This window comes from Zophobas morio, unplaced genomic scaffold (genome assembly GCF_036711695.1).
Source record: "Zophobas morio isolate AGI-343-1 ecotype UQ-CSIRO unplaced genomic scaffold, CSIRO_AGI_Zmor_V1 ptg000108l, whole genome shotgun sequence".
NCBI classification, from domain to species: Eukaryota; Metazoa; Arthropoda; class Insecta; order Coleoptera; family Tenebrionidae; genus Zophobas; species Zophobas morio.
Genome location: NW_026972213.1, coordinates 1,876,215 through 1,900,983, shown reverse-complemented (window position 1 = coordinate 1,900,983; position 24,769 = coordinate 1,876,215). Strand labels below are relative to the sequence as shown.

At 40.8% G+C, this 24,769-nt stretch overlaps 2 protein-coding genes across 2 annotated transcripts; both read right to left on the bottom strand.

The window, feature by feature from the left end:
- Positions 1 to 1,648: 1,648 nt before the first annotated feature.
- On the bottom strand, positions 1,649 to 19,713 carry LOC135144607 (uncharacterized). Its single transcript, XM_064076634.1, has 7 exons — positions 18,763 to 19,713; positions 2,989 to 18,708; positions 2,616 to 2,938; positions 2,395 to 2,563; positions 2,193 to 2,348; positions 2,000 to 2,145; positions 1,649 to 1,947 (listed from the first exon to the last, which is right to left on the bottom strand). Exons 1-7 carry the CDS (start codon positions 19,541 to 19,543, stop codon positions 1,687 to 1,689), a joined length of 17,556 nt encoding a protein of 5,851 aa, XP_063932704.1. The 5' UTR covers positions 19,544 to 19,713; the 3' UTR covers positions 1,649 to 1,686.
- On the bottom strand, positions 19,713 to 24,609 carry LOC135144565 (GATA zinc finger domain-containing protein 14-like). The gene is made up of 5 exons (XM_064076586.1): positions 24,523 to 24,609; positions 23,832 to 24,475; positions 21,168 to 23,497; positions 20,313 to 20,928; positions 19,713 to 20,249 (listed from the first exon to the last, which is right to left on the bottom strand). Exons 1-5 carry the CDS (start codon positions 24,543 to 24,545, stop codon positions 19,714 to 19,716), a joined length of 4,149 nt encoding a protein of 1,382 aa, XP_063932656.1. The 5' UTR covers positions 24,546 to 24,609; the 3' UTR covers position 19,713.
- Between the last annotated feature and the right edge of the window lie 160 nt (positions 24,610 to 24,769).

Sequence of the window (24,769 nt, the reverse complement as noted above, 5' to 3'; positions counted from 1 at the left end):
TTTCCATTAAGGTCACAAATGGGAATAATTTATGGGGTATTTTTTAAACCCTTTAAAAAGAAAAAAAAGTAGCCCAAAGTTATTTCGACAGAACTTCCCTCGCCTTTGAAATACCATAAAACAAATCCAGATTTTCGAAAAATGATAAAATTTGATTATTCGAAGTTCAGCTTGCGCTATTAAAAAAATTTGCTTTTGTTGTATTGTCAAAACTACCGCGTGAAAATAAAAAAATATTATTAGAGAAATTCGTTTGGCGCATGAGGGAATCTTCGATTCCGAGTTAACAAGGTTTTCAAGATAACTTTTCTTAACACACTTTTTTTATCTTTTTTTTTACTTTTGCTTCATTTTTTTTTATTTAGTAGATATGTGTGGTTTTCTGCATAATAATGAGCTTTAGAAATTTTCACTGTTATACTCTTATTATTTTTTCAGGCGTCTATAGCCATATTTTCTTTTTACTTTTTTAAAACTACCTTGAAAATGGAGCCAATCTTTAAAAATGTTAGTTTTAAATATGCCTTTAAAAACAGGGTAAAATCCTTAAATTTTAAACGTTTTCAAAAGTGAATTTGTTTGACCGTAATCGAATTCACCTTTGGAAAACCATAATAGATTCCTTAAAAATTTTTTGACTTTTTTCAAAAAGGCTATTTTTGGAAAAACAGGGTAGATTCCATAAAATTTGACTTTTAAAAAAAGGATACATTTAAAAACAGGGTAGAATCCTTAAAAACGTGTTGTGTGCTGAAGGGGCCGTACTAGTAGTTATGTTTTCCAAATATTTCAGGCGTAATAATGTCATGTCATTAGATTCAACTAAAATTTTTCCGTTACAGTTTCCCCAGTTCTAATTCGATTTTATGATGTCTAAAAGTTAATTTTCTTAACAATAGATTACTGCTGCCGGTGATGGGACAGTCATAAATAAGGCTTTAACCATTATAGAATATAATGGTAACGGCACACCCAGATGCTGTACTCGATGCTTTCAAAGATGCATCATTTCGCTTAAAAATATTACGATTTAGTTAGTTCTAATATGCAACAGTTTCTGTTTGGGCATCAACATCCAGAATAATTTTATTTGCACTTATTAAGAATTTTCTAAAAGTGTTCTTTGTTGTTCCAAGTAATAGTTATTCTGTTTCCAGGATTTTTGTACTAAGATATATTGGAAATTATTGTAAATATCATTCTTTTAGATTTGGTAAATGTCGCTATTTTGCAGAAGAACCATAAGACCTATATTTCCTAAGACGAAGAAGAAAGGAGTTTCGAGTAATCCCCATGGGACTGGTAAGTACCTGTTTTTTATCGGCTGCATTTTATATTTTATAAAAATTTACAACGTGAGCTGGGGAGGGTTAGCAAATTAACTCCTCTGCAGTTTACATGTGCCACGCTGCCACGTTTCCGGAGAAACTACTGTTGTGGAGATAATAACAACATATTTGAATCTGAGTGAATGATAATTTAATTCAAAAACTTCAACAAACTGATTTAGTAGACAACTAGATGAGTTGAATCAACCAGCTTGTTTTGACTAATAGTATTAATAAAATTTGATTGGTTACAAATTGGTAACCCTGAAGTTGCGGCAATCATGTAAACACAAAATTAAAAAAAAAATGTATTGACTCTCTTAAAAATAAATAATATAAAAATTAAAATATCCGTATACTAAAAATCACGGGGTGGCAATTGTGGTGGAGCAGTATTTCTTATGTGTCCTCTGTTAGTGTTCTTTAATAAAGGTTGATTCGTCCCTCGTTCTACATCAGCATCCTTTCTTAACATAGTATATACATAATCGTGCCTTTTACTGTTGGTTAAAGAGTCCGCAGTGCCATTTCTTGTGCAATAGCAAATAACGATAATAAGGAACAACACTATCGCAAAAGCAACACCTACATATATCTTGAAGTACTCAGTGTTCGCATACTAAAAGTGAACAGTCAACAGAGCTTTAAAACTTATCACATGAAAAATTTACCAGAACCCGAAGACATGCTCGATTTTCTAATGGGGAAGAACAGACCAAACATGACTTAGATCCAGCTATTGGTTGGTATTGTCCAGCCGGACACTCTTTGCAGTAAGATTCCGAGCCAACATTGTACGTATTTTTTGGACAAACAACTAAGAAATCGTTTTTAACGTCAGCAAAATGTGTTTGATTTGGTTACCACAAATTCGAGGTTCTTTTTTTTCTACGCCAAATCCACTGGGACAAGTGACAATCAGTACAGGTGGTGTTGACCACCGTCCTTTTTCTTTCTTCTTCAAGTGTTCAACTTTCTTTGGATTAAAATCTTGTTCCTTAAGAGCGAGTTTAGAAAAAACTGTAAAGATTGTTTTTAATGTATTTGTTAAGGGATGTAAACCCACCTGTAAGCTTAGCAAAAGTTTGAATATTTTTGACTAAAACTGCAGCAAGATTTGAGCATAGCTCCATTTGACAGTTTAAGTTGCAACTGTTAATGTCAATCATGGGTACAATTTCTTTTAAAGTGAACATTGTTACCGTGAATGTGACGTTTATCAGTTTTTCTTCCTCCTGGAAAAAAGGGGTGGTCAAAACTGAGACTTGCAGTCCTAGAAAAGCAAACCCTGTTAATGCACAGCGGTCGACGAACATCAATTTTGCACATTTTTTCGTGATATCCGCATAAAAGACCATCTAGAATGTTGGGCAAATACATAGATAAAATATCACCATCGCTTAATTCACACGGTTCTTTTAGATCGTAAATAAGACTAGTTGTAACTTTGTATATGGGCGTAGACACAATCACCAGCTGATGGTAATATTTTTGTACGATATTACTTTTTTCATTGAGCCGCGATTTTACTGTGCACGTGTAGTTTCCACTATCTTTAGGCATTACATCTTCTATGAGTAAGTTACCTTCATTTTCTTGTATTTGATGATCTGTGTAAAAATAGTATATAATTTCATAAATATTTCAGCTGAAAAATTACCATTGATACGGACTTCATCTTCAAATGTCCAGTAATATTGCATATATCTATTATATTCAATAACTTCGTCTCTGTTCAAACATGGTAATATCACTCTTGAATCGGGCAAAGCATATATTCGAGCATCTGTATTATGAATTTTGAAATCCTCCTTAAAAAAACCCTTAGTATAATCTATCGCTTCCCTTTTCATTTCGGCATCATATTTGCCAAACCAGTAACTTCTTTTTTTTCTTATGTGAGGCACTGATTCATTCCCGATGGTCACCCCGCCGTGAACTTTAAGATAATTCAAACAAGCCAAATGTTCAGTTGTGTTTTGCCCCACTACTCCTTGCTTCAGAGATGACAACAAACTATCAACCGAACAGAAACACTTATTATTGTTCTCAAAATCACCTTTCGTGCATTCATCCAAGCCTATATACTTTGGAAAAGGTATTTTTGTTAAAGGTATGGCTTCGTAAGGTGGAATCGCGGAGTAAGCTTGATACTTTGCTTCGGACGGGCCCAAACGTCTTACCCACTTGGATCCATTTAATTTTTTCATAGCTTCATTGTTTGGTCCACTTAGAAAGAGTATCAATGTTTCAGTTACGTTACTGCTCATGATTTTTATTAAATGACTCTCTAAGGGAGTAGTATGCGCCGTTGCATGTTCTTGAAAGTGAGAGGTCGACGTATTTGGTAAAAATACAGGGAGGTCAACATAAACAGAAGGAAGAGTTGTGGGTTTGTGTGTGGTCCCCCCAGTACCAGCAGTATGGTTGCCATATACAGAGGAAATCAGCAACATGACAGTAGTACTGAACTTTAGCGCATTTGAAACGTTGGAAGCCTTAGAACCCTTACTTTTATGTTGTTCTTCACTTACATTAACTGTTGTATATGGGTACGTCGTAGCAGTTTCTTTAAGTGTTTCAGAACCGTTTTCTTCCTCTGTTTCAAAAAATGGTGTTACACCTTCAGTAACATATTCTTCTTCACTTATGTTAGTCGCTATTGATACCGAAGACGACTTTTCAGTAAGTTGATTTTGAACACTAGGGAATTCTGTTACTTGTTGTAACTCATGAAACTCGCTTTCCGAAACTGTAGTTTTTTCTTTTTCTGTTAGAGTGATTTCAGAAATATTACTCACTTCGTATTCGTCGTATTCGTTACTAGTATTTTCTTCCTTTTCTGTTCCTTCAAGCATATGTTCTGTACTTTCGTTAAGGATTTTTGACTCCAGTTCTTCCGGTATTATGGAACTATAATGACTAACATGTTCCAGAGTTTCTATGTTGGAAGTTTTTTGTTCTTCATGTTCTGGAATTACGCTTGATGTTGCAACCTTAGTGTTAAAATGTTTCGAACCAATAGCAAAATTCGTTTCACTTGATTTTGAAACTACTTCCATTGTTGTTGACGATAACTCTGTTTGTTGAGTTTTAGTCTGAGGTGTAGAAGTTTTATTGAACATGCTTTCGGTTTCACAGAGTTCACACGGTGTCACACTATTTTCTGAAAAGTGTTCCATTTCATCTTCAGCGAATTCCTGGATAACTTCTGTGCCTTTTCTTGTCGTAGTCTGTAATTCAGTCAGTAATTCGGTTGTTTCTTGCTCTTTACTAAACTTGCCGACTGCAGTTTCTTGCAAAGTTGTCGCTGTCCCTTCGTCAAACTTTTTACCGATTCCAGTTTGTTGTTTCGGCAATAAATTTGTTGTTGACTCGGTTTCCGAAACTCCAGTCTTTTCGTTTTTGTTCTGTGTGGTTTCAGAAAGATTACTCACTTCGTATTCTTCAGATTCGCTGTTAGTACTTTCTCCCTTTTCTGTTTCTTCAAGCATATGTTCTGTACTTTCGTTAAAGATTTGTAACTCCAATTCTTCCGATTTTATGGAACTATGATGTTCCACTAATTCTGCATTGGAAGTTCCTTGCTCTTCATGTTCTAGCATTACAGATGATGTTGCAACTTCAGTGTTACCAAACTCGGTAATATGTTTCAAAACATTCAGGTCGCTAACAAAATTCGTTTCACTTGATTTTGAAACCACAGTTGCTGGCTCGCTTTCCTTTTTTGTTTGAGTGGTTGCAGAAAGATTACTCACTTCGTATTCCTCATATTCGTTGCTAACATTTTCTCCCCTTTCTGTTGCAAGTGAATGTTCTGTACTTTCGTTAAAGATTTTTGACTCCAATTCTTCCGGTATTATGGAACTATGACGAGTAACATGTTCCAGCGCTTCTGTGTTGGAAGTTTCTAATTCTTCATCTTCTAGAATTACAGATGATGTTATAACTTCAGTGTTACCAAACTCGGTAATATGTTTCAAAACATTTAAGTCGCTAACAAAATTCACTTCACTTGATTTCGAAACCACGGTTGTTGACTCGCTTTCCGAAACTGTAGTCTTTTCTTTTTTTGTTTGAGGGATTTCAGAAATATTACTCACTTCGTTTCCCTCATATTCGTCGCTAATATTTTCTCCCTTTTCTGTTTCTGCAAGCATATGTTCTGTACTTTCGTTACGAATTTTTGACTCTAATTCTTCCGGCATTACGGAACTATGGGGACTAATATGTTCAAGCGTTTCTACATTGGAAGTTTCTTGTTTTTCATATTCTGGAATTACAGTTGATGATGCAGCCTCAATATTAACAAGCTTGGTAACATGTTTCACATTCAAATCACTGGCAAAATTCGTTTCATTTGATTTCGAAACTACTTCCTCTGTTGTTGACGACAATTCTGTTTGTTGAGTTTCATTGTGAGGTGTGGAAGTTTTATTCAACCTACTTTCGGTTTCACAGAGTTCACATGGTGTCACATGGTTTTCTGAAAAGTGTTCCATTTCATCTTCAGCGAATTCCTGGATAACTTCTGTGCCTCTTCTTGTCGTAGTTTGCAATTCAGTTAGTAATTCAGTCGTTTCATGCCTTTTACTAAACTTGCCGACTGCAGTTTCTTGCATAGTTGTTTCTGTCCCCTTGCCTAACTTCCTATCGACTCCAGTTTCATGTTTCAACAATAAATTTGTAGTTTGTTTAAATGTTCCAGGTATTAAATTTTGATCGTTAGATGAAATTGTTTTAAATGTAACTACGACTTCTTCGGGTGTTTGACTCACAATATCTTCAAGATAAACTGTAGCTTCTGCAAATTTACCTGTTGTGTGTAAATTATTAAATTCTATTACAGTTTTTGCATTAAGAGTTGTATGATGAACAGTCTCCCCAGGTAAATTGTTCACAGTAGTCTGTCCAGCAATGGTTCCTACGGGTGACATTCTTTCCTCCTCTGTAATGACTTCAATTGTGGCAACCTCTAGCTCCTTACTCATTTGTTCTTCACGTGCTGTTGTTTCAAATAGTTTCGAAGAGACTTCTACCACTTTTTCTTTGGTGGCTGCTTCTTGCTCTTTGTTTCCTTCTCCTTCATGCTCACGTAGAACGTATACTGTTGTGGTGCCACCTTTTTCTTCCCTACTTGATTCTTCTTCATGTTCTATTGCAGTCTGAACTATCGTAGCGCCACTCACAGCTAGTTGTGTTGTCCCAACTTCTTTCACCTCGGTCTCTTCCCCTTCTTGTTCTTTTCCGGCATGTACCGTGGTCGCACCACCTTGAACTTCTTCAGTTGTGACAGCTTCTGCCTCCATGCTTACTTCTTCTCCATGTTCTGTCGCAACATGAGCTGTCGTCGCACCACCTTCAACTAGTTGTGTTGTGCCAACTTCTTCCTCTTTGGTCTCTTCCCCTTCGTATTCTTTTCCTGCTTGTCCTGTGGTCGCCCCACCTTCAACTGCTTCAGTTGTTACAAATTCTTCCTCCTTGCTTACTTCTTCTTCGTGTTCTGCCGCAACATGGGCTGTCGTCGCCCCACCTTCAATTAGTTGTGTTGTGCCAACTTCTTCCTCCTTGTTCTCTCCCCCTTCGTGTTCTTTTCCTACCTGTACTGTGGTCGCACCACCTTCAACTACCTCAGTTGTTACAATTTCTTCTTCTTTGCTTACTTCTTCTTCGTGTTCTGTCGCAACATGAGCTGTCATTGTGCCCCCTTCCGCTGATTGTGTTGTGCCAACTTCTTCCTCCTTGGTCTCTTCTCCTTCGTGTTCTTTTACTGCTTGTTCTGTAGTCCCACCACCCTCAACTACTTCAGTTGTCATAGCTTCTGCCTCCGTGCTTACTTCTTCTCCATGTTCTGACACAACATGAGCTGTCGTCGCACCACCCTCAACTAGTTGTGTTGTGCCAACTACTTCCTCTTTGGTCTCTTCCCCTTCGTGTTCCTTTCCTGTTTGTCCTGTGGCCCCACCACCTTCAACTACTTCAGTTGTGACAGCTTCTGCCTCCTTGCTTACTTCTTCTCCGTGTTCTGTCGCAACATGAGCTGTCGTCCCACCACCCTCAACTATTTCAGTTGTCATAGCTTCTGCCTCCGTGCTTAATTCTTCTCCATGTTCTGTCGCAACATGAGCTGTTGTCGCACCACCTTCAACTGGTTGTGTTGTGCCAACTTCTTCCTCCTTGGTCTCTTCCCCTTCGTGTTCTTTTCCTGATTGTACGGTAGTCGCACCACCTTGAACTTCTTCAGTTGTGACAGCTTCAGCCTCCTTGTTTACTTCTTCTCCATGTTCTGTTGCAACATGAGCTGTCGTCGCACCACCTTCAACTAGTTGTGTTGTGCCAACTTCTTCCTCCTTGTTCTCTCCCCCTTCGTGTTCTTTTCCTTCTTGTACAGTGGTGGCACCACCTTGAACTTCTTCAGTTGTGACAGCTTCAGCCTCCTTGTTTACTTCTTCTCCATGTTCTGTTGCAACATGAGCTGTCGTCGCACCACCTTCAACTAGTTGTGTTGTGCCAACTTCTTCCTCTTTGGTCTCTTCCCCTTCGTATTCTTTTCCTGCTTGTCCTGTGGTCGCCCCACCTTCTACTGCCTCAGTTGTTACAAATTCTTCCTCCTTGCTTACTTCTTCTTCGTGTTCTGTCGCAACATGAGCTGTCGTTGCGCCCCCTTCTCCTAATTGTGTTGTGCCAACTTCTTCCTCCTTGTTCCCTCCCCCTTCGTGTTCTTGTCCTTCTTGTACTGTGGTTGCACCACCTTCAACTACCTCAGTTGTTACAATTTCTTCCTCTATGCTCACTTCTTCTTCGTGTTCTGCCACAGCGTGAGTTGTCATTGTGCCCCCTTCCGCTGATTGTGTTGTGCCAACTTCTTCCTCCTTGGTCTCTTCTTCTTCGTGTTCTTTTACTGCTTGTTCTGTGGTCCCACCACCCTCAACTACTTCAGTTGTCATAGCTTCTGCCTCCGTGCTTATTTCTTCTCCATGTTCTGTCGCAACATGAGCTGTCGTCGCACCACCCTCAACTAGTTGTGTTGTGCCAACTACTTCCTCTTTGGTCTCTTCACCTTCTTGTTCTTTTCCTGTTTGTACTGTGGTCGCACCACCTTGAACTTCTTCAGTTGTGACAGCTTCTGCCTCCTTGCTTACTTCTTCTCCATTGTCTGTCGCAACATGAGCTGTTGTCGCACCACCTTCAGCTAGCTGTGTCGTGCCAACGGCTTCTTCTTTGATATCTTCCCCTTCGTGTTCTTTTCCTGCTTGTACTGTGGTCCCACCACCTTCAACTATTTCAGTTGTGGCAACTTCTGCCTCCTTGCTGACTTCTTCTCCGTGTTCTGTCGCAACATGAGCTGTCGTCGCACCACCTTCCACTAGTTGTGTTGTGCCAACTTCTTCTTTCTTGGTCTCTTCCCCTTCGTGTTCTTTTCCTGCCTGTACTGTGGTCGCACCACCTTCAACTACCTCAGTTGTTACAATTTCTTCTTCCTTGCTTACTTCTTCTTCGTGTTCTGGCGCAACATGAGCTGTCGTCGCCCCACCTTCAATTAATTGTGTTGTGCCAACTTCTTCCTCCTTGTTCTCTCCCCCTTCGTGTTCTTTTCCTTCTTGTACAGTGGTGGCACCACCTTGAACTTCTTCAGTTGTGACAGCTTCAGCCTCCTTGCTTACTTCTTCTCCGTGTTCTGTCGCAACATGAGCTGTCGTCGCACCACCTTCAATTAGTTGTGTTGTGCCAACTTCTTCTGCCTTGGTCTCTTCCCCTTTGTGTTCTTCTCCTACCTGTACTCTGGTCGCACCAGCTTCAATTACCTCAGTTGTTACAATTTCTTCCTCCTTGCTTACTTTTTCTTCGTGTTCTGTCATAGCGTGAGCTGTCGTTGCGCCTCCTTCACCTAATTGTGTTGTGCCAACTTCTTCCTGTTTGGTCCTTTCCCCTTCGTGTTCTTTTCCAACTTGTACAGTGGTCGCACCAGCCTGAACTTCTTCAGTTGTGAAGGCTTCTGCCTCTTTGCTTACTTCTTCTCCGTGTTCTGTCGCAACATGAGCTGTCGTCGCACCACCTTCCACTAGTTGTGTTGTGCCAACTTCTTCTTTCTTGGTCTCTTCCCCTTCGTGTTCTTTTCCTGCCTGTACTGTGGTCGCACCACCTTCAACTACCTCAGTTGTTACAATTTCTTCTTCCATGCTTACTTCTTCTTCGTGTTCTGGCGCAACATGAGCTGTCGTCGCCCCACCTTCAATTAGTTGTGTTGTGCCAACTTCTTCCTCCTTATTCTCTCCCCCTTCGTGTTCTTTTCCTTCTTGTACAGTGGTCGCACCACCTTGAACTTCTTCAGTTGTTACAATTTCTTCCTCCTTGCTTACTTCTTCACCATGTTCTGTCGCAACATGAGCTGTTGTCGCACCACCTTCAACTAGTTGTGTCGTGCCAACTTCTTCCTCCTTGTTCTCTCCCCCTTCGTGTTCTTTTCCTTCTTGTACAGTGGTCGCACCACCTTGAACTTCTTCAGTTGTTACAATGTCTTCCTCCTTGCTTACTTCTTCTTCGTGTTCTGTCATAGCGTGAGCTGTCGTTGCGCCTCCTTCACCTAATTGTGTTGTGCCAACTTCTTCCTGTTTGGTCCCTTCCCCTTCGTGTTCTTTTCCAACTTGTACAGTGGTCGCACCAGCCTGAACTTCTTCAGTTGTGAAGGCTTCTGCCTCTTTGCTTACTTCTTCTCCGTGTTCTGTCGCAACATGAGCTGTCGTCGCACCACCTTCCACTAGTTGTGTTGTGCCAACTTCTTCTTTCTTGGTCTCTTCCCCTTCGTGTTCTTTTCCTGCCTGTACTGTGGTCGCATCACCTTCAACTACCTCAGTTGTTACAATTTCTTCTTCCTTGCTTACTTCTTCTTCGTGTTCTGGCGCAACATGAGCTGTCGTCGCCCCACCTTCAATTAGTTGTGTTGTGCCAACTTCTTCCTCCTTATTCTCTCCCCCTTCGTGTTCTTTTCCTTCTTGTACAGTGGTCGCACCACCTTGAACTTCTTCAGTTGTTACAATTTCTTCCTCCTTGCTTACTTCTTCACCATGTTCTGTCGCAACATGAACTGTTGTCGCACCACCTTCAACTAGTTGTGTCGTGCCAACTTCTTCCTCCTTGTTCTCTCCCCCTTCGTGTTCTTTTCCTTCTTGTACAGTGGTCGCACCACCTTGAACTTCTTCAGTTGTTACAATTTCTTCCTCCTTGCTTACTTCTTCTTCGTGTTCTGTCATAGCGTGAGCTGTCGTTGCGCCTCCTTCACCTAATTGTGTTGTGCCAACTTCTTCCTGTTTGGTCCCTTCCCCTTCGTGTTCTTTTCCAACTTGTACAGTGGTCGCACCAGCCTGAACTTCTTCAGTTGTGAAGGCTTCTGCCTCTTTGCTTACTTCTTCTCCGTGTTCTGTCGCAACATGAGCTGTCGTCGCACCACCTTCCACTAGTTGTGTTGTGCCAACTTCTTCTTTCTTGGTCTCTTCCCCTTCGTGTTCTTTTCCTGCCTGTACTGTGGTCGCACCACCTTCAACTACCTCAGTTGTTACAATTTCTTCTTCCTTGCTTACTTCTTCTTCGTGTTCTGGCGCAACATGAGCTGTCGTCGCCCCACCTTCAATTAGTTGTGTTGTGCCAACTTCTTCCTCCTTATTCTCTCCCCCTTCGTGTTCTTTTCCTTCTTGTACAGTGGTCGCACCACCTTGAACTTCTTCAGTTGTTACAATTTCTTCCTCCTTGCTTACTTCTTCACCATGTTCTGTCGCAACATGAGCTGTTGTCGCACCACCTTCAACTAGTTGTGTCGTGCCAACTTCTTCCTCCTTGTTCTCTCCCCCTTCGTGTTCTTTTCCTTCTTGTACAGTGGTCGCACCACCTTGAACTTCTTCAGTTGTTACAATTTCTTCCTCCTTGCTTACTTCTTCTTCGTGTTCTGTCATAGCGTGAGCTGTCGTTGCGCCTCCTTCACCTAATTGTGTTGTGCCAACTTCTTCCTGTTTGGTCCCTTCCCCTTCGTGTTCTTTTCCAACTTGTACAGTGGTCGCACCAGCCTGAACTTCTTCAGTTGTGAAGGCTTCTGCCTCTTTGCTTACTTCTTCTCCGTTTTCTGTCGCAACATGAGCTGTCGTCGCACCACCTTCCACTAGTTGTGTTGTGCCAACTTCTTCTTTCTTGGTCTCTTCCCCTTCGTGTTCTTTTCCTGCCTGTACTGTGGTCGCACCACCTTCAACTACCTCAGTTGTTACAATTTCTTCTTCCTTGCTTACTTCTTCTTCGTGTTCTGGCGCAACATGAGCTGTCGTCGCCCCACCTTCAATTAGTTGTGTTGTGCCAACTTCTTCCTCCTTATTCTCTCCCCCTTCGTGTTCTTTTCCTTCTTGTACAGTGGTCGCACCACCTTGAACTTCTTCAGTTGTTACAATTTCTTCCTCCTTGCTTACTTCTTCACCATGTTCTGTCGCAACATGAGCTGTCGTCGCACCACCTTCAACTAGTTGTGTCGTGCCAACTTTTTCCTCTTTGGTCTCTTCCCCTTCGTGTTCTTTTCCTGCTTGTTCTGTGGTCCCACCACCTTCAACTACTTCAGTTGTGACAGCTTCTGCCTCCTTGCTTATTTCTTCTCCGTGTTCTGTCGCAACATGAGCTGTCGTCGCACCACCTTCGACTAGTTGTGTTGTGCCAACTTCTTCTTCCTTGGTTTCTTCCCCTTCGTGTTCTTTTCCTCCCTGTACTGTGGTCGCACCACCTTTAACTACCTCAGTTGTTACAATTTCTTCCTCTTTGCTTACTTCTTCTTCGTGTTCTGTGATAGCGTGAGCTGTCGTTGCGCCCCCTTCTCCTAATTGTGTTGTGCCAACTTCTTCCAGTTTGGTCCCTTCCTCTTCGTGTTCTTTTCCAACTTGTACAGTGGTCGCACCAGCATGATGTTCTCCAGTTGTGACGGCTTCTGCCTCTTTGCTTACTTCTTCACCATGTTCTATCGCAACATGAGCTGTCGTCGCACCACCTTCAACTAGTTGTGTTGTGCCAACTTCTTCTGCCTTGGTCTCTTCCCCTTCGTGTTCTTTTCCTGCTTGTCCTGTGGTCGCTCCACCTTCAACTGCCTCAGTTGTTACAAATTCTTCCTCCTTGCTTACTTCTTCTTCGTGTTCTGTCGTAACATGAGCTGTCGTCGCCCCACCTTCAATTAGTTGTGTTGTGCCAACTTCTTCCTCCTTGTTCTCTCCCCCTTCGTGTTCTTTTCCTTCTTGTACAGTGGTCGCACCACCTTGAACTTCTTCAGTTGTTACAATTTCTTCCTCCTTGCTTACTTCTTCACTATGTTCTGTCGCAACATGAGCTGTCGTCGCACCACCTTCAACTAGTTGTGTCGTGCCAACTTTTTCCTCTTTGGTCTCTTCCCCTTCGTGTTCTTTTCCTGCTTGTCCTGTGGTCCCACCACTTTCAACTACTTCAGTTGTGACAGCTTCTGCCTCCGTGCTTACTTCTTCTCCATATTCTGTCGCAACATGAGCTGTCGTCGCGCCACTTTCAACTAGTTGTGTTGTGCCAACTGCTTCCTCTTTGGTCTCTTCCCCCTCGTGTTCTTTTCCTGCCTGTACTGTGGTCGCACCACTTTCAACTACTTCGGTTGTCACAGCTTCTGCCTCCGTGCTTACTTCTTCTTCGTGTTCTGCCACAACGTGAGCTGTCGTTGCGCCTCCTTCCACTAATTGTGTTGTGCCAAGTTCTTCCTCCTTGGTCTCTTCCCCTTCATGTTCCTTTCCTGGTTGTACGGTGATCGCACCACCTTGAACTTCTTCAGTTGTGACAGCTTCTGCCTCCGTGCTTACCCCTTCTCCATGTTCTGTTGCAAAATGAGCTGTCGTCGCACCACCTTCAACTAGTTGTGTTGTGCCTACTTCTTCCTCCTTGGTCTCTTCTTCTTCGAGTTCTTTTACTGCTTGTTCTGTGGTCCCACCACCCTTAACTACTTCAGTTGTCATAGTTTCTGCCTCCGTGCTTAATTCTTCTCCATGTTCTGTCGCAACATGAGCTGTCGTCGCACCACCTTCAACTAGTTGTGTTGTGGCAACTACTTCCTCCTTGGTCTCTTCCCCTTCTTGTTCTTTTCCTGCTTGTCCTGTGGTCCCACCACCTTCAACTACTTCAGTTGTCACAGCTTCTGCCTCCTTGCTTACTTCTTCTCCATGTTCTGTCGCAACATGGGCTGTCGTCGCACCACCTTCAACTAGTTGTGTTGTGCCAACTGCCTCCTCTTTGGTCTCTGCCCCCTCGTGTTCTTTTCCTGCTTGTACTGTGGTCCCACCACCTTCAACTAGTTGTGTTGTGCCAACTTCTTCCTCTTTGATCTCTTCCCCCTCGTGTTCTTTTCCTGCCTGTACTGTGGTCGCACCACCTTGAACTTCTTCAGTTGTGACAGCTTCTGCCTCCTTGCTGACTTCTTCTCCATGTTCTGTCGCAACATGAGCTGTCGTCGCACCACCTTCAACTAGTTGTGTTGTAGCAACTTCTTCCTCCTTGGTCTCTTCTTCTTCGAGTTCTTTTACTGCTTGTTCTGTGGTCCCACTACCCTCAACTACTTCAGTTGTCATAACTTCTGCCTCCGTGCTTAATTCTTCTCCATGTTCTGTCACAACATGAGCTGTCGTCGCACCGCCTTCAACTAGTTGTGTTGTGCCAACTTCTTCCTCTTTGGTCTCTTCCCCTTCGTGTTCTTTTCCTGCTTGTAATGTGGTCGCCCCACCTTCAACTGCTTCAGTTGCTACAAATTCTTCCTCCTTGCTTACTTCTTCTTCGAGTTCTGTCGCAACATGAACTGTGGTCGCACCACCTTCAACTAGTTGTGTTGTGCCAACTTCTTCCTCTTTGTTCTCTTCCCCTTCGTGTTCTTTTCCTACTTGTTCTGTGGTCCCACCACCTTCAACTACTTCAGTTGCCAGAGCTTCTGCCTCCGTACTTACTTCTTCTCCATGTTCTGTCGCAAGATGAGCTGTCGTCGCACCACCTTCAACTAGTTGTGTTGTGCCAACTGATTCCTCTCTGGTCTCTTCCCCCTCGTGTTCTTTTCCTGCCTGTTCTGTGGTCGCACCACCTTCAACTACTTCAGTTGTTACAATTTCTTCCTCCTTGCTAACTTCTTCTTCGTGTTGTGTCACAGTGTGAGCTGTCGTCGCACCACCTTCAACTAGTTGCGTTGTGCCAACTTCTTCCTCTTTGATCCCTTTGCCTTCGTGTTCTTTTCCTACTTGTACAGTGGTCGCACCAGCCTGAACTTCTCCAGTTGTGACGGCTTCTTCCTCCTTGCTTACTTCTTCTGCGTGTTCTGTCGCAACATGAGCTGTTGTCGCACCACCTTCAGCTAGTTGTGTCGTGCCAACTGCTTCCTCTTTGGTCTCTTCCCCCTCGTGTTCTTTTCCTGCCTGTACTGTGGTCGCACCACCTTGAACTTCTTCAGTTGTGACAGCTTCTGCCTCCTTGCTTACTTCTTCTCCATGTTCTGTCGCAACATGAGCTGTTGTCGCACCACCTTCAGCTAGTTGTGTCGTGCCAACTGCTTCCTCTTTGGTCTCTTCCCCCTCGTGTTCTTTTCCTGCCTGTACTGTGGTCGCACCACCTTGAACTTCTTCAGTTGTGACAGCTTCTGCCTCCTTGCTGACTTCTTCTCCATGTTCTGTCGCAACATGAGCTGTCGTCGCACCACCATCAACTAGTTGTGTTGTGCCAACTTCTTCCTCTTTGATCTCTTCGCCTTCGTGTTTTTTTCCTACTTGTACTGTGATCCCACCACCTTCAACTACTTCAGTTTTGGCAGCTTCTGCCTCCTTGCTTACATGTTCTCCATGTTCTGTCGCAACATGAGTTGTCGTCGCACCACCTTCAACTAGTTGTGTTGTGCCAACTTCTTCCTGTTTGATCTCTTCCCCCTCGTGTTCTTTTCCTGCCTGTACTGTGGTCGCACCACCTTGAACTTCTTCAGTTGTGACAGCTTCTGCCTCCTTGCTGACTTCTTCTCCATGTTCTGTCGCAACATGAGCTGTCGTCGCACCACCTTCAACTAGTTGTGTTGTGGCAACTTCTTCCTCCTTGATCTCTTCCCCTTCTTGTTCTTTTCCTGCCTGTACTGTGGTCGCACCACCTTCAACTACTTCGGTTGTCACAGCTTCTGCCTCCGTGCTTACTTCTTCTTCGTGTTCTGCCACAACGTGAGCTGTCGTTTCGCCTGCTTCTACTAATTTTGTTGTGCCAAGTTTTTCCTCCTTGGTCTCTTCCCCTTCATGTTCCTTTCCTGCTTGTACGGTGGTCGCACCACCTTGAACTTCTTCAGTTGTGACAGCTTCTGCCTCCTTGCTGACTTCTTCTCCATGTTCTGTCGCAACATGAGCTGTCGTCGCACCACCTTCAACTAGTTGTGTTGTGGCAACTTCTTCCTCCTTGATCTCTTCCCCTTCTTGTTCTTTTCCTGCCTGTACTGTGGTCGCACCACCTTCAACTACTTCGGTTGTCACAACTTCTGCCTCCGTGCTTACTTCTTCTTCGTGTTCTGCCACAACGTGAGCTGTCGTTTCGCCTGCTTCTACTAATTTTGTTGTGCCAAGTTTTTCCTCCTTGGTCTCTTCCCCTTCATGTTCCTTTCCTGCTTGTACGGTGGTCGCACCACCTTGAACTTCTTCAGTTGTGACAGCTTCTGCCTCCGTGCTTACCCCTTCTCCATGTTCTGTCGCAACATGAGCTGTCGTTGCACCACCGTCAACTAGTTGTGTTGTGCCAACTTGTTCCTCCTTGGTCTCTCCCCCTTCGTGTTCTTTTCCTGCTTGTACTGTGGTCGCACCAGCTTGAACTTCTCCAGTTGTGACAGCTTCTGTCTTCTTGCTTACTTCTTCTCCATGTTCTGTCCCAACATGAGCTGTCGCCGCACCACCTTCAACTAGTTGTGTTGTGCCAACTTCTTCCTCTTTGGTCTTTTCCTCTTCGTGTTCGTTTCCCGCTTCTTCAGTGGTCCCACCACCTTCAACTACTTCAGTTGTCACAGCTTCTGCCTCCTTATTAACTTTTTCTCCATGTTCTGTCGCAACATGTGCTGTCGTCGCACCACTTTCAACTAGTTGTGTTGTGGCAACTTCTTCCTCCTTGGTCTCTTCCCCTTCTTGTTCTTTTCCTGCTAGCCCTGTGGTCGCACCACCTTGAACTTCTTCAGTTGTGACAGCTTCTGCCTCCGTATTTACTTCTTTTCCATGTTCTGTCGCAGCATGTTTTGTCGTCGCACCACCTTCAACTAGTTTTGTTGTGCCAACTGCTTCCTTTTTGGTCTCTTCCGCTTCGTGTTCGTTTCCTGCTTGTGCTGTGGTCGCACCACCTTCAACTACTTCAGTTGTTACAATTTCTTCTTCCTTGCGTACTTCTTCTTCGTGTTCTGCCACAGCGTGAGCTGTCGTTGCGCCTCCTTCGGCTAATTGTGTTGTGCCAACTGCTTCCTCTTTGGTCTCTTCCCCTCCGTTTTCTTTTCCTGCTTGTACTGTGGTCGCGCCACTTTCAACTACTTCAGTTGTCACAGCTTGTGCCCCCTTGTTTAGTTCTTCTCCATTTTCTTTCGCAGCGTGAGCTGTCGTCGCGCCACCCTCAGCTACTTGTGTTGTGACAACTTGTTCCTCTTTGGTATTTTCTTCATGTTCTTTTCCTGCTTGTAGTGTGGTCGCACCTCCTTTAACTACTGCAGTTGTCACAGCTTCTGCTTCTTTGCTGAGTTCTTCAACATGTTCTGTCACGGCGGAAGCTGGTGTTGCGCCACCCTCAACTAACTGAGTCGTAGCAACTGATTCCTCCTTAGTCTCTTCTCCTTCGTGTTCTTTTTCTGCTTGCATTGTAGTGATACCACCTTCAACTTCTTCACTTGTTACAATTTCTGCTTCTTTGCTCACTTCTTCGATATAGTCTGTTGCAGCAACAACTGTAATTTCGACATCTTCGCTTAATTGTGTAGTACCCACTTCCTGCACTTTGGTTTCTGTACCTTCGTGTTGTTTTGTTGTTTGTGCTCTCGGCGAACCGCCTTCAGCTTTTTCAGTTGTTACACTTTCTGTCTTCTTGCTTGCTTCTTCTTCTTTATATTTTGTTGCACCTTCTTCCTCTTTGTGTAATTCTCCTTTGTGTTCTGTTGTAGCATATGGTGTTGTTGCTCCACTTTGAACAATTTGCCCTTCTTCTTTTGTTGCTCCTCCCTTTTTTTCTGTTGTTATACTTTCTGCCTCTTTGTTTATTATTTTCGTAGATTGTATTGAAGTATGTAATGCTTCCGAATTTGTAAAAATTTTTGTTGTGCCACCTTCTTCTCCTTTGCTACTTTTTATCTCATTTTCCCGGGTAATTTGTGACGAAATCACACCACCTTCAGTAGCTTTAGATGTGGCACTTTCTTCTTTATTTGCTGTCGCTTTATTTTTAGCCACTTCAGTTGTTGCTTCTTCTTCTTTTTCCTTTACTGCCACATGTACTGTTTTTTCAGTGGTAGCTGGTTTTTGAGTTGTAATTTTTTCCTCTGGTTTGTTTAGTTTTGTTATGCGTTCCGTATATTTATGTGTCATCTCTGACTTAGTGCTTTCAGGAAGTATTGTCGTTCGCTCCACCTGCACTGAAACCTTTATCTTTTTTTCACTTACTTTTGTCGTTAATTTACTTTCTTGTTTAGTTTTTGATGATTTTACTAATTCCTTTTCAGTTGTTTGACTTTTAGCTTCCGCGTATGTTCCCGGTATTTCCTCTCCTTTTTTACAAAGAACACATAAGGTAGATGTTTCATGTTTGTTATGAAACTCATCTATGAATGAATTTCCTGCTTCTGATAAACTCACAGGTTGATGTGTAGATGGTGTTTCCGTAGATGTACGTCTTCTTTTATTGGTATAGTGCATTCTCTGCCCATCTCCCTTATGAAGTTCATCAAAAAATAACGTTGTTTTTTCTGTACCTTCTTTTACTCCGGTTGTGTGACCTGCAGTGGGCACCATATTTGTTTTTTGTGTTGTTACTTCATTTTTAGCTGCTTCATATGTCCCAGGAATTTCTTGTCCTTTGTTACAAAGAACACATAAGGTAGATGTTTCATGTTTGTTATGAAACTCATCTATGAATGAATTCCCTGCTTCTGACAAACTGACAGGTTGATGTGTTGAGGGTGTTTCCGTAGATGTACGTCTTCTTTTATTGGTATAGTGCATTCTCTGACCATGTCCCTTATGAAGTTCATCCAAAAATAACGTTGCTTTTTCTGTACCTTCTTGTACTCTGGTTGTACGATCTGCATTGAGCGCAACATTTTTTTCTTGTGTTGTTGCTTCACTTTCAGCTGCTTCATATGTACCAGGAATTTCTTGTCCTTTGTTACAAAGAACACATAAGGTAGATGTTTCATGTTTGTTATGAAACTCACCTATCAATGAATTCCCTGCTTCTGATAAACTGACAGGTTGGTGTGTAGAGGGTGTTTCCGAAGATGTACGTCTTCTTTTATTGGTATAATGCATTAACTGCCCACGTTGGTTTATTTTTGGAGACTCTGATGAAAACTGATCTACATCGTGATGTTGATTAACTGTGACGTGCTGTAATTGATTGCCGGCATACTTTTCGTGGACAGATTTATCTGTACCTTTTCCTAATTTTATGGTTGTGTGTTCCGATGTTTTTTCCTTGTGTGGATAGTTTTTAAAGGACTCTTCTTTGTGTATCATAGTAACATGATGAACTTTGTTGCCGATATAATGTTCGTGCATATTTTTGTTTGTATGATGTCTTTCGCTTGTATATTTCGTAGATTTTTCAACCTGTGGTGCCTTATTATAAACTTCAGTGGTAGGAAGATAAAGTAACCGTGATGAGTTTTCAAGAACATTCCAAACTTCAGAATTTAATAATTCGTCGAAGGTGCGTTGGGTGGAGTACAGGGGTTCTTCTTCTTCATTACTTTGCTGAATTTTGGTGACCATTTGTGCGACTTCATTAATAATATGTTCTTGTTTTTGTGCAACATCACTATTTTCATTTATATTTTCCTCTACATCATTTTGTTCTAAAGAATTTAATGCACTTTTAAGCTGATTTAAGGGCAATTCAGTAGTTGTAGTTTTAACTGTCATTCTTGGTGCTGGTTCTACCTCGTCTAACACATGTTGCACCTCGTTCAAAACATTTAACGACGTTGTAGTTTCCATGGGTTCAGCATATGTTTCACTAGAAGTTAGTTCGAATCTTTTTCCAGTTGGCCAATTAAACCATTCCCAAACACCGCCTTCATCATCCAATTGCCGTTTGACTTGACTTACTTTTCTATTTCGCACTACACTAGAACTACTCGGTCTAACTTGCCTGGAATCGCGCAAAGTCAAAGGAAATTTTGAGAGAGCGTGCCTAAAAAATGTCGTTGGTCCGCAGGGTGGCCGAATACACGCTTCCACCACTTCTTCTTCTTCTTCCTCTTCTTCTTCTTCTTTTTCTTCTTCCTTTTCTTCTTGCGCCGTTTCTTAAATAAGAATCGTTTTGTTCGTTTGCAGTTGGTAGTCGTTTCGCCTTCATTTTTTGCTTTCCACTGTAAAATTTTTCCCAAGGCCTGAACTTCCTGTATAGGATTTAGTTTCGATGCAGTTTGAAGTTGACTTTTATTTTTCGAATTCTTGCATTTTCTTCTTAGTCTGTATTTTTGAAATATTTCTCTTTTACGTCTCTTGTTCTTTTTTTCTTGTTGTTTTTTGGATCCGCTGAGTATATTCTGTACTTCAAAAACTAGTTTCAGGTCTTTTTGTAGATTGTGTAATTGATTTAATAAAGCACTTTTGCCTTTGGCTACTAAACTTAGTGTTGTGCTAGGAGCGGCTTGGGTTGTACTCTTACCACAAGTGGTTTTTTCGTAAACTACGGTACCTACAGTAGGAGTTGAATTAATTACGCCTGCGGAAATTGTGGGAACGGACGTGACGCTCATACTTATATGACCTGTTGTTGCAGAAGTGGTTGACGAGGTTCCTTTACCTCCCTTTCCTTCCGTAGTACCAACTGTGGTGCAAATAGTTGTGTTACTTCCTAATAAGTCCAGAATATTACCGACATCATTTTCATCCTCATACATTGTTTCATTTGCGGCTAACTGATTTTGTGCAGACACATTTCCTTTTGACGTTGATTCATTTATTACCACTCCATTTGTGTTATTCATATCGGAAGGAGCATGGGAAGGTACAGGCGCCTTTGGAAGTGGAGTACTTAAGCCATTTTCGGGTAATTCATTCACATGGTGTGTTGAAAGTGGAATATTAGGAATGACACTAGCAGGTGCAGGATTGTTGACGTTTGATTCATCAGGTACTTTTGACTCTTGGTCCACCTGAGCAGGTGTTAGACCAATTTCCAGTGCAGTTGTTGAAGTTGTGGTCATCGCAAAATCTGGAAATTCACAGGTGCTGCTTCCCCCTTCTTTTTCTGGCTCATCGATCAAACGATTCATATTTTTCTCTTTATTTTGGGAGATAAATTTAAAATTGGGATCCGATTTTTTCAGCATGTCGACGTTTTTAAGAAGATCAATTAAGTAGGCACTTGACATCTGTGAATTTAAAAAATAGATTGTAAAATAATGCCATGGTTAACTATCTAATACGGTACTACTTTTGTATTTAAGCAAAATTTCTAATAATTCTAACTGAATATTTTAAATTTATATAAAAACAAAACAAAAATAATTCGTTAATAACTTAGAAATTTTCAATCAAAAAAAAAAAAAATAATTAACATTCAATACTTTTTTCAGGTGTTATTTAAAGTAACAATTGTTTTAATACTCACCATGTCTTGTTTGTTAATCATATTGTTTGAATTTTGTTCATTCTTATTTTGTACTACATTTTCGGATTGTTCCGCGTTATGATTATCACTGTTCATCACATTCTCAGACAAATCATTAACTTTATTGTCTAGCATATTATCTAAGTATGGGTTATCATTTGGTACATAGACAGGATTAATCTCATTCTTAACAAATGGATCTGACAGCCCGTCATTGTTGGTAACCAATTCCATGGCTTTGTCTATTTCATTGTTTCCCACAACATCTTCCCCACTATCTTTATTAGATCCTATTTCTAATGATGAAATATCATTCTTTATCAAATTTTTTGCCTTGAATGTATTTTCCACTGGACTAACTTCACTTTTCACAAACCTGTTTTTACTGCTTCTTCCAACATTCATTGGATTGTTAATATTATTTACTAAACCGTTTGATTTTTGTGGTGTTATTTCCATAGGATTGAACCCGTTGTTCACAAATGTATCTATTTTACCCGGCGCCACTTCCATAGGACTAATTTCGTTTTTTACAAAACTATCACTCTTATGTGGTGTGAGCTCCAAAGTACTAACTTCACTTTTAATTAAATTACTATCTTTGTTTTCAGAAACTTCCGAAGGGCTAATTTCATTTTTTATAAAACTGTTGACCTTACTTGATCCTTCTAATGAACTAACCTCATTTTTTATTAAACCGTTGTCTACAAGACTAACATCATTTCTGACCAAACCTTTACCGGCAAAGCTGACATCATTTTTTAGTAAACCTTTGTCGACAAGACTAATATCATTTTTGACTAAATCTTTGTCGACAAGACTAATATCACTTTTAACTAAACTTTTGTCTAAAGGTTGGATCTCATTTCTACTCAGGCCTTTATTTAAGGGATTGATCTCATTTTTAATGGCACTGGGATCGTTGTTCGATGACATATCCATTGGACTAACCTCACTTTTGATCAAATTGTTTAAAGGATTGATCTCACTTTTAATTGGACTAGGATCGTTGTTCGACGAAACGTCCAGGGAACCAACTTCACTTTTTATCAAAGTGTTGTCTTTGCTGGAGGGAAAATCAATGGTACCGATGTCGTTTTTTATTAAACTACTGTCTTTATTTGATGTAAAATCTAAAGAATTAAGTTCGTCTTTAATCAAATTGTTATCTTTACTTGGTGAAATATCTAAAGAGTTTATTTCACTTTTAGCTAAACCGTTGTCTTTGAAATTTAAAGAACCTATCTCGCTGTCAATCAAACTGTTGACATTGTTAGTTAGAACATCTAAAGAGCTTAATTCACTCTTCGTCAGACTGTCGTCTTTATTTTGTATAATTTCTGCTGGATTAACGTCAGTTTTTTGTAACATGTTTGCTTTATCAATTTCTAGAGGATTGATAATATTTTTGATCAAACTATCGTCTCTGTTTGGTAGCGTGGTTACAAGGTTTATTTCATTTTTACTAAGTGCAGCATTATCTTCACTATTCTCTTTATGTGATGAGGAATCTATAGAAGTAATTTCATTTCTTACTAAGTTCTCGCCTTTGTTTATATCCATTTCGTTGTTATTCACCAAATTATTTTCTTTTGCTGACGACAGTGATAAATCGTTGGTAGATAATTCTGATTCCAAATTATTTCTACTATTATCAAATTCATCATTGACTTCTTTTTTGAATGATTTTTTGTCATAGAGTTTAGATCTTTGGTTCGTTGAACTTTCATATTTCGGATTAACCAAAACACCAGCATCGACAGACATGGGTTTCTTATTATCAGTTAAACCCATCCTTAAAGACGTATTGACATTCTGAATTAACAAATTCGCTTCGCGAAGGTATTTATTGTCGGCAAGATCCATATCTGAGGACCTTTTGTATACTTTGTTACCAAATCGTCTTTGTAGACCAGGTATAGTGTTGATAAAGAGTATAGGTACGTGACTCCAGTGTGAAGGACATACTCCTTTAAAAGCAGTGTGGTATAGGTTGTCAGGCGGTTGAAATTTAAGGGATTGAGGATATTTTCTGTATCTAGAAATATAAAACGGCTCAAATTGATCACTTCTTCTTCGTCTGTTTGCACTTTCCCCTGGCACTACTGTAAATTTCACAGCAGGAACCTGTACAAATTTGTTGTCTTTCGATAAAAGAGCAATATAGTCATATTTTTCCGGAATTTGAAATCCCTTTTTGTTTGTTTTATCTTCTGGGTACAAATTTATCAACACTGATTTTTTGTCTTCAGGTGCGATTTTAACTTTTCCAGTTTCAGGCAAATATTTATAAAAATGCATTTCTAAGAGATCGGGATTTCCGGGTTTGCCTGTAAAGTAAAATTTAAGTAATACATTGTCAGAAGAGCATTATTAGTATTGTAAAACACAAACAATTAACGATAACAATAATAACGATGTATGTTCTCTTCAGAACAAATATTATTAAAGCGTAATGTAATTTTTACTTATTATTTCAAAGTGTAGTGAACAGATTCGATGTTGATTTTTCTCTTTGATGATTAGATGGACATAGGTAAAATGACACGGACAAAAGTCGACAATAGGAACCTATTTCAACACGTTGGCAATTCTCAGTTAGAAAAAACTAAACCTAAGAACTGACTGTCCTACACCCTAACTACATTCTCTCTTCTCTCTTACCCTTTTGGTGGGCTGGTGCAACTAATTCTTTTACTTGTCCTTTTTCTGCTTCATTTTCACAACATGCCTCATCTTCCTCCCCATTACCATTTGCTTTTCCGTTCTCAATTTCGTCGAAAAGTAGTCTGCTGGTGTTGGTAAGATTTTTTGCTTTCAATTGCTCTTCTTGAAAATCTTTATCTTTGCGTAATGCTTCCTCTGGAGAGTCCTCATTTTCGTTCTCATCCTCTTTTGGTTCGTCAGAAAATGGTCTTTCTTCAATTACCTTAAAACTTCTTTCTTCGCGTTCTGGGTCACTATCACTGTCAAAAAATTTATTGACAAAAACCGTGCCCATTTGACCCAACTCTCTTTTAATTTTATCAACGTCGGCAAAACTTTTTTCGTCATTGTTTTCTGCGTAATATGGATGGTTTTGATAAGGTATTTCTTCACTTTTGTCACTTGATCGTTTGTCTTCGTCACTCATACTATTTCTGATTTTAATGACATTAGGGGCAGATTCCTGATTGGATTCTGGTTCAACTATACTATCAAAATCAGCAACTTCTTGGAGAAAATTACCACTGAAGGGAGGGACTGGCTGGAAACTTATCGCATGTGCCTTATTTCTTCCACAAATAATCATGAACGCGGCAACGATGCTTCAAAATACATTAATTACTAAATTTGTGTTTAGACGAATACTTACCACATTAACGCATAGCAGGGCATTTGAAAAGATCAGACACACAAGAAATATACATCATAGATAACAGAAAGGTCACATAAAATACACTTTCAAGTATAAGTAATAGTAAAATGTCAAAAACTCGACAGAAATACGTCAATATGTGGTCGAGGTCAACTTGACTATAGCGAATTGAACTCTTATTAAATTAGAGAAGTTAAATTAAAATAATAAAAAAAATCTACTACCTACTTCTTATTTAACTAAC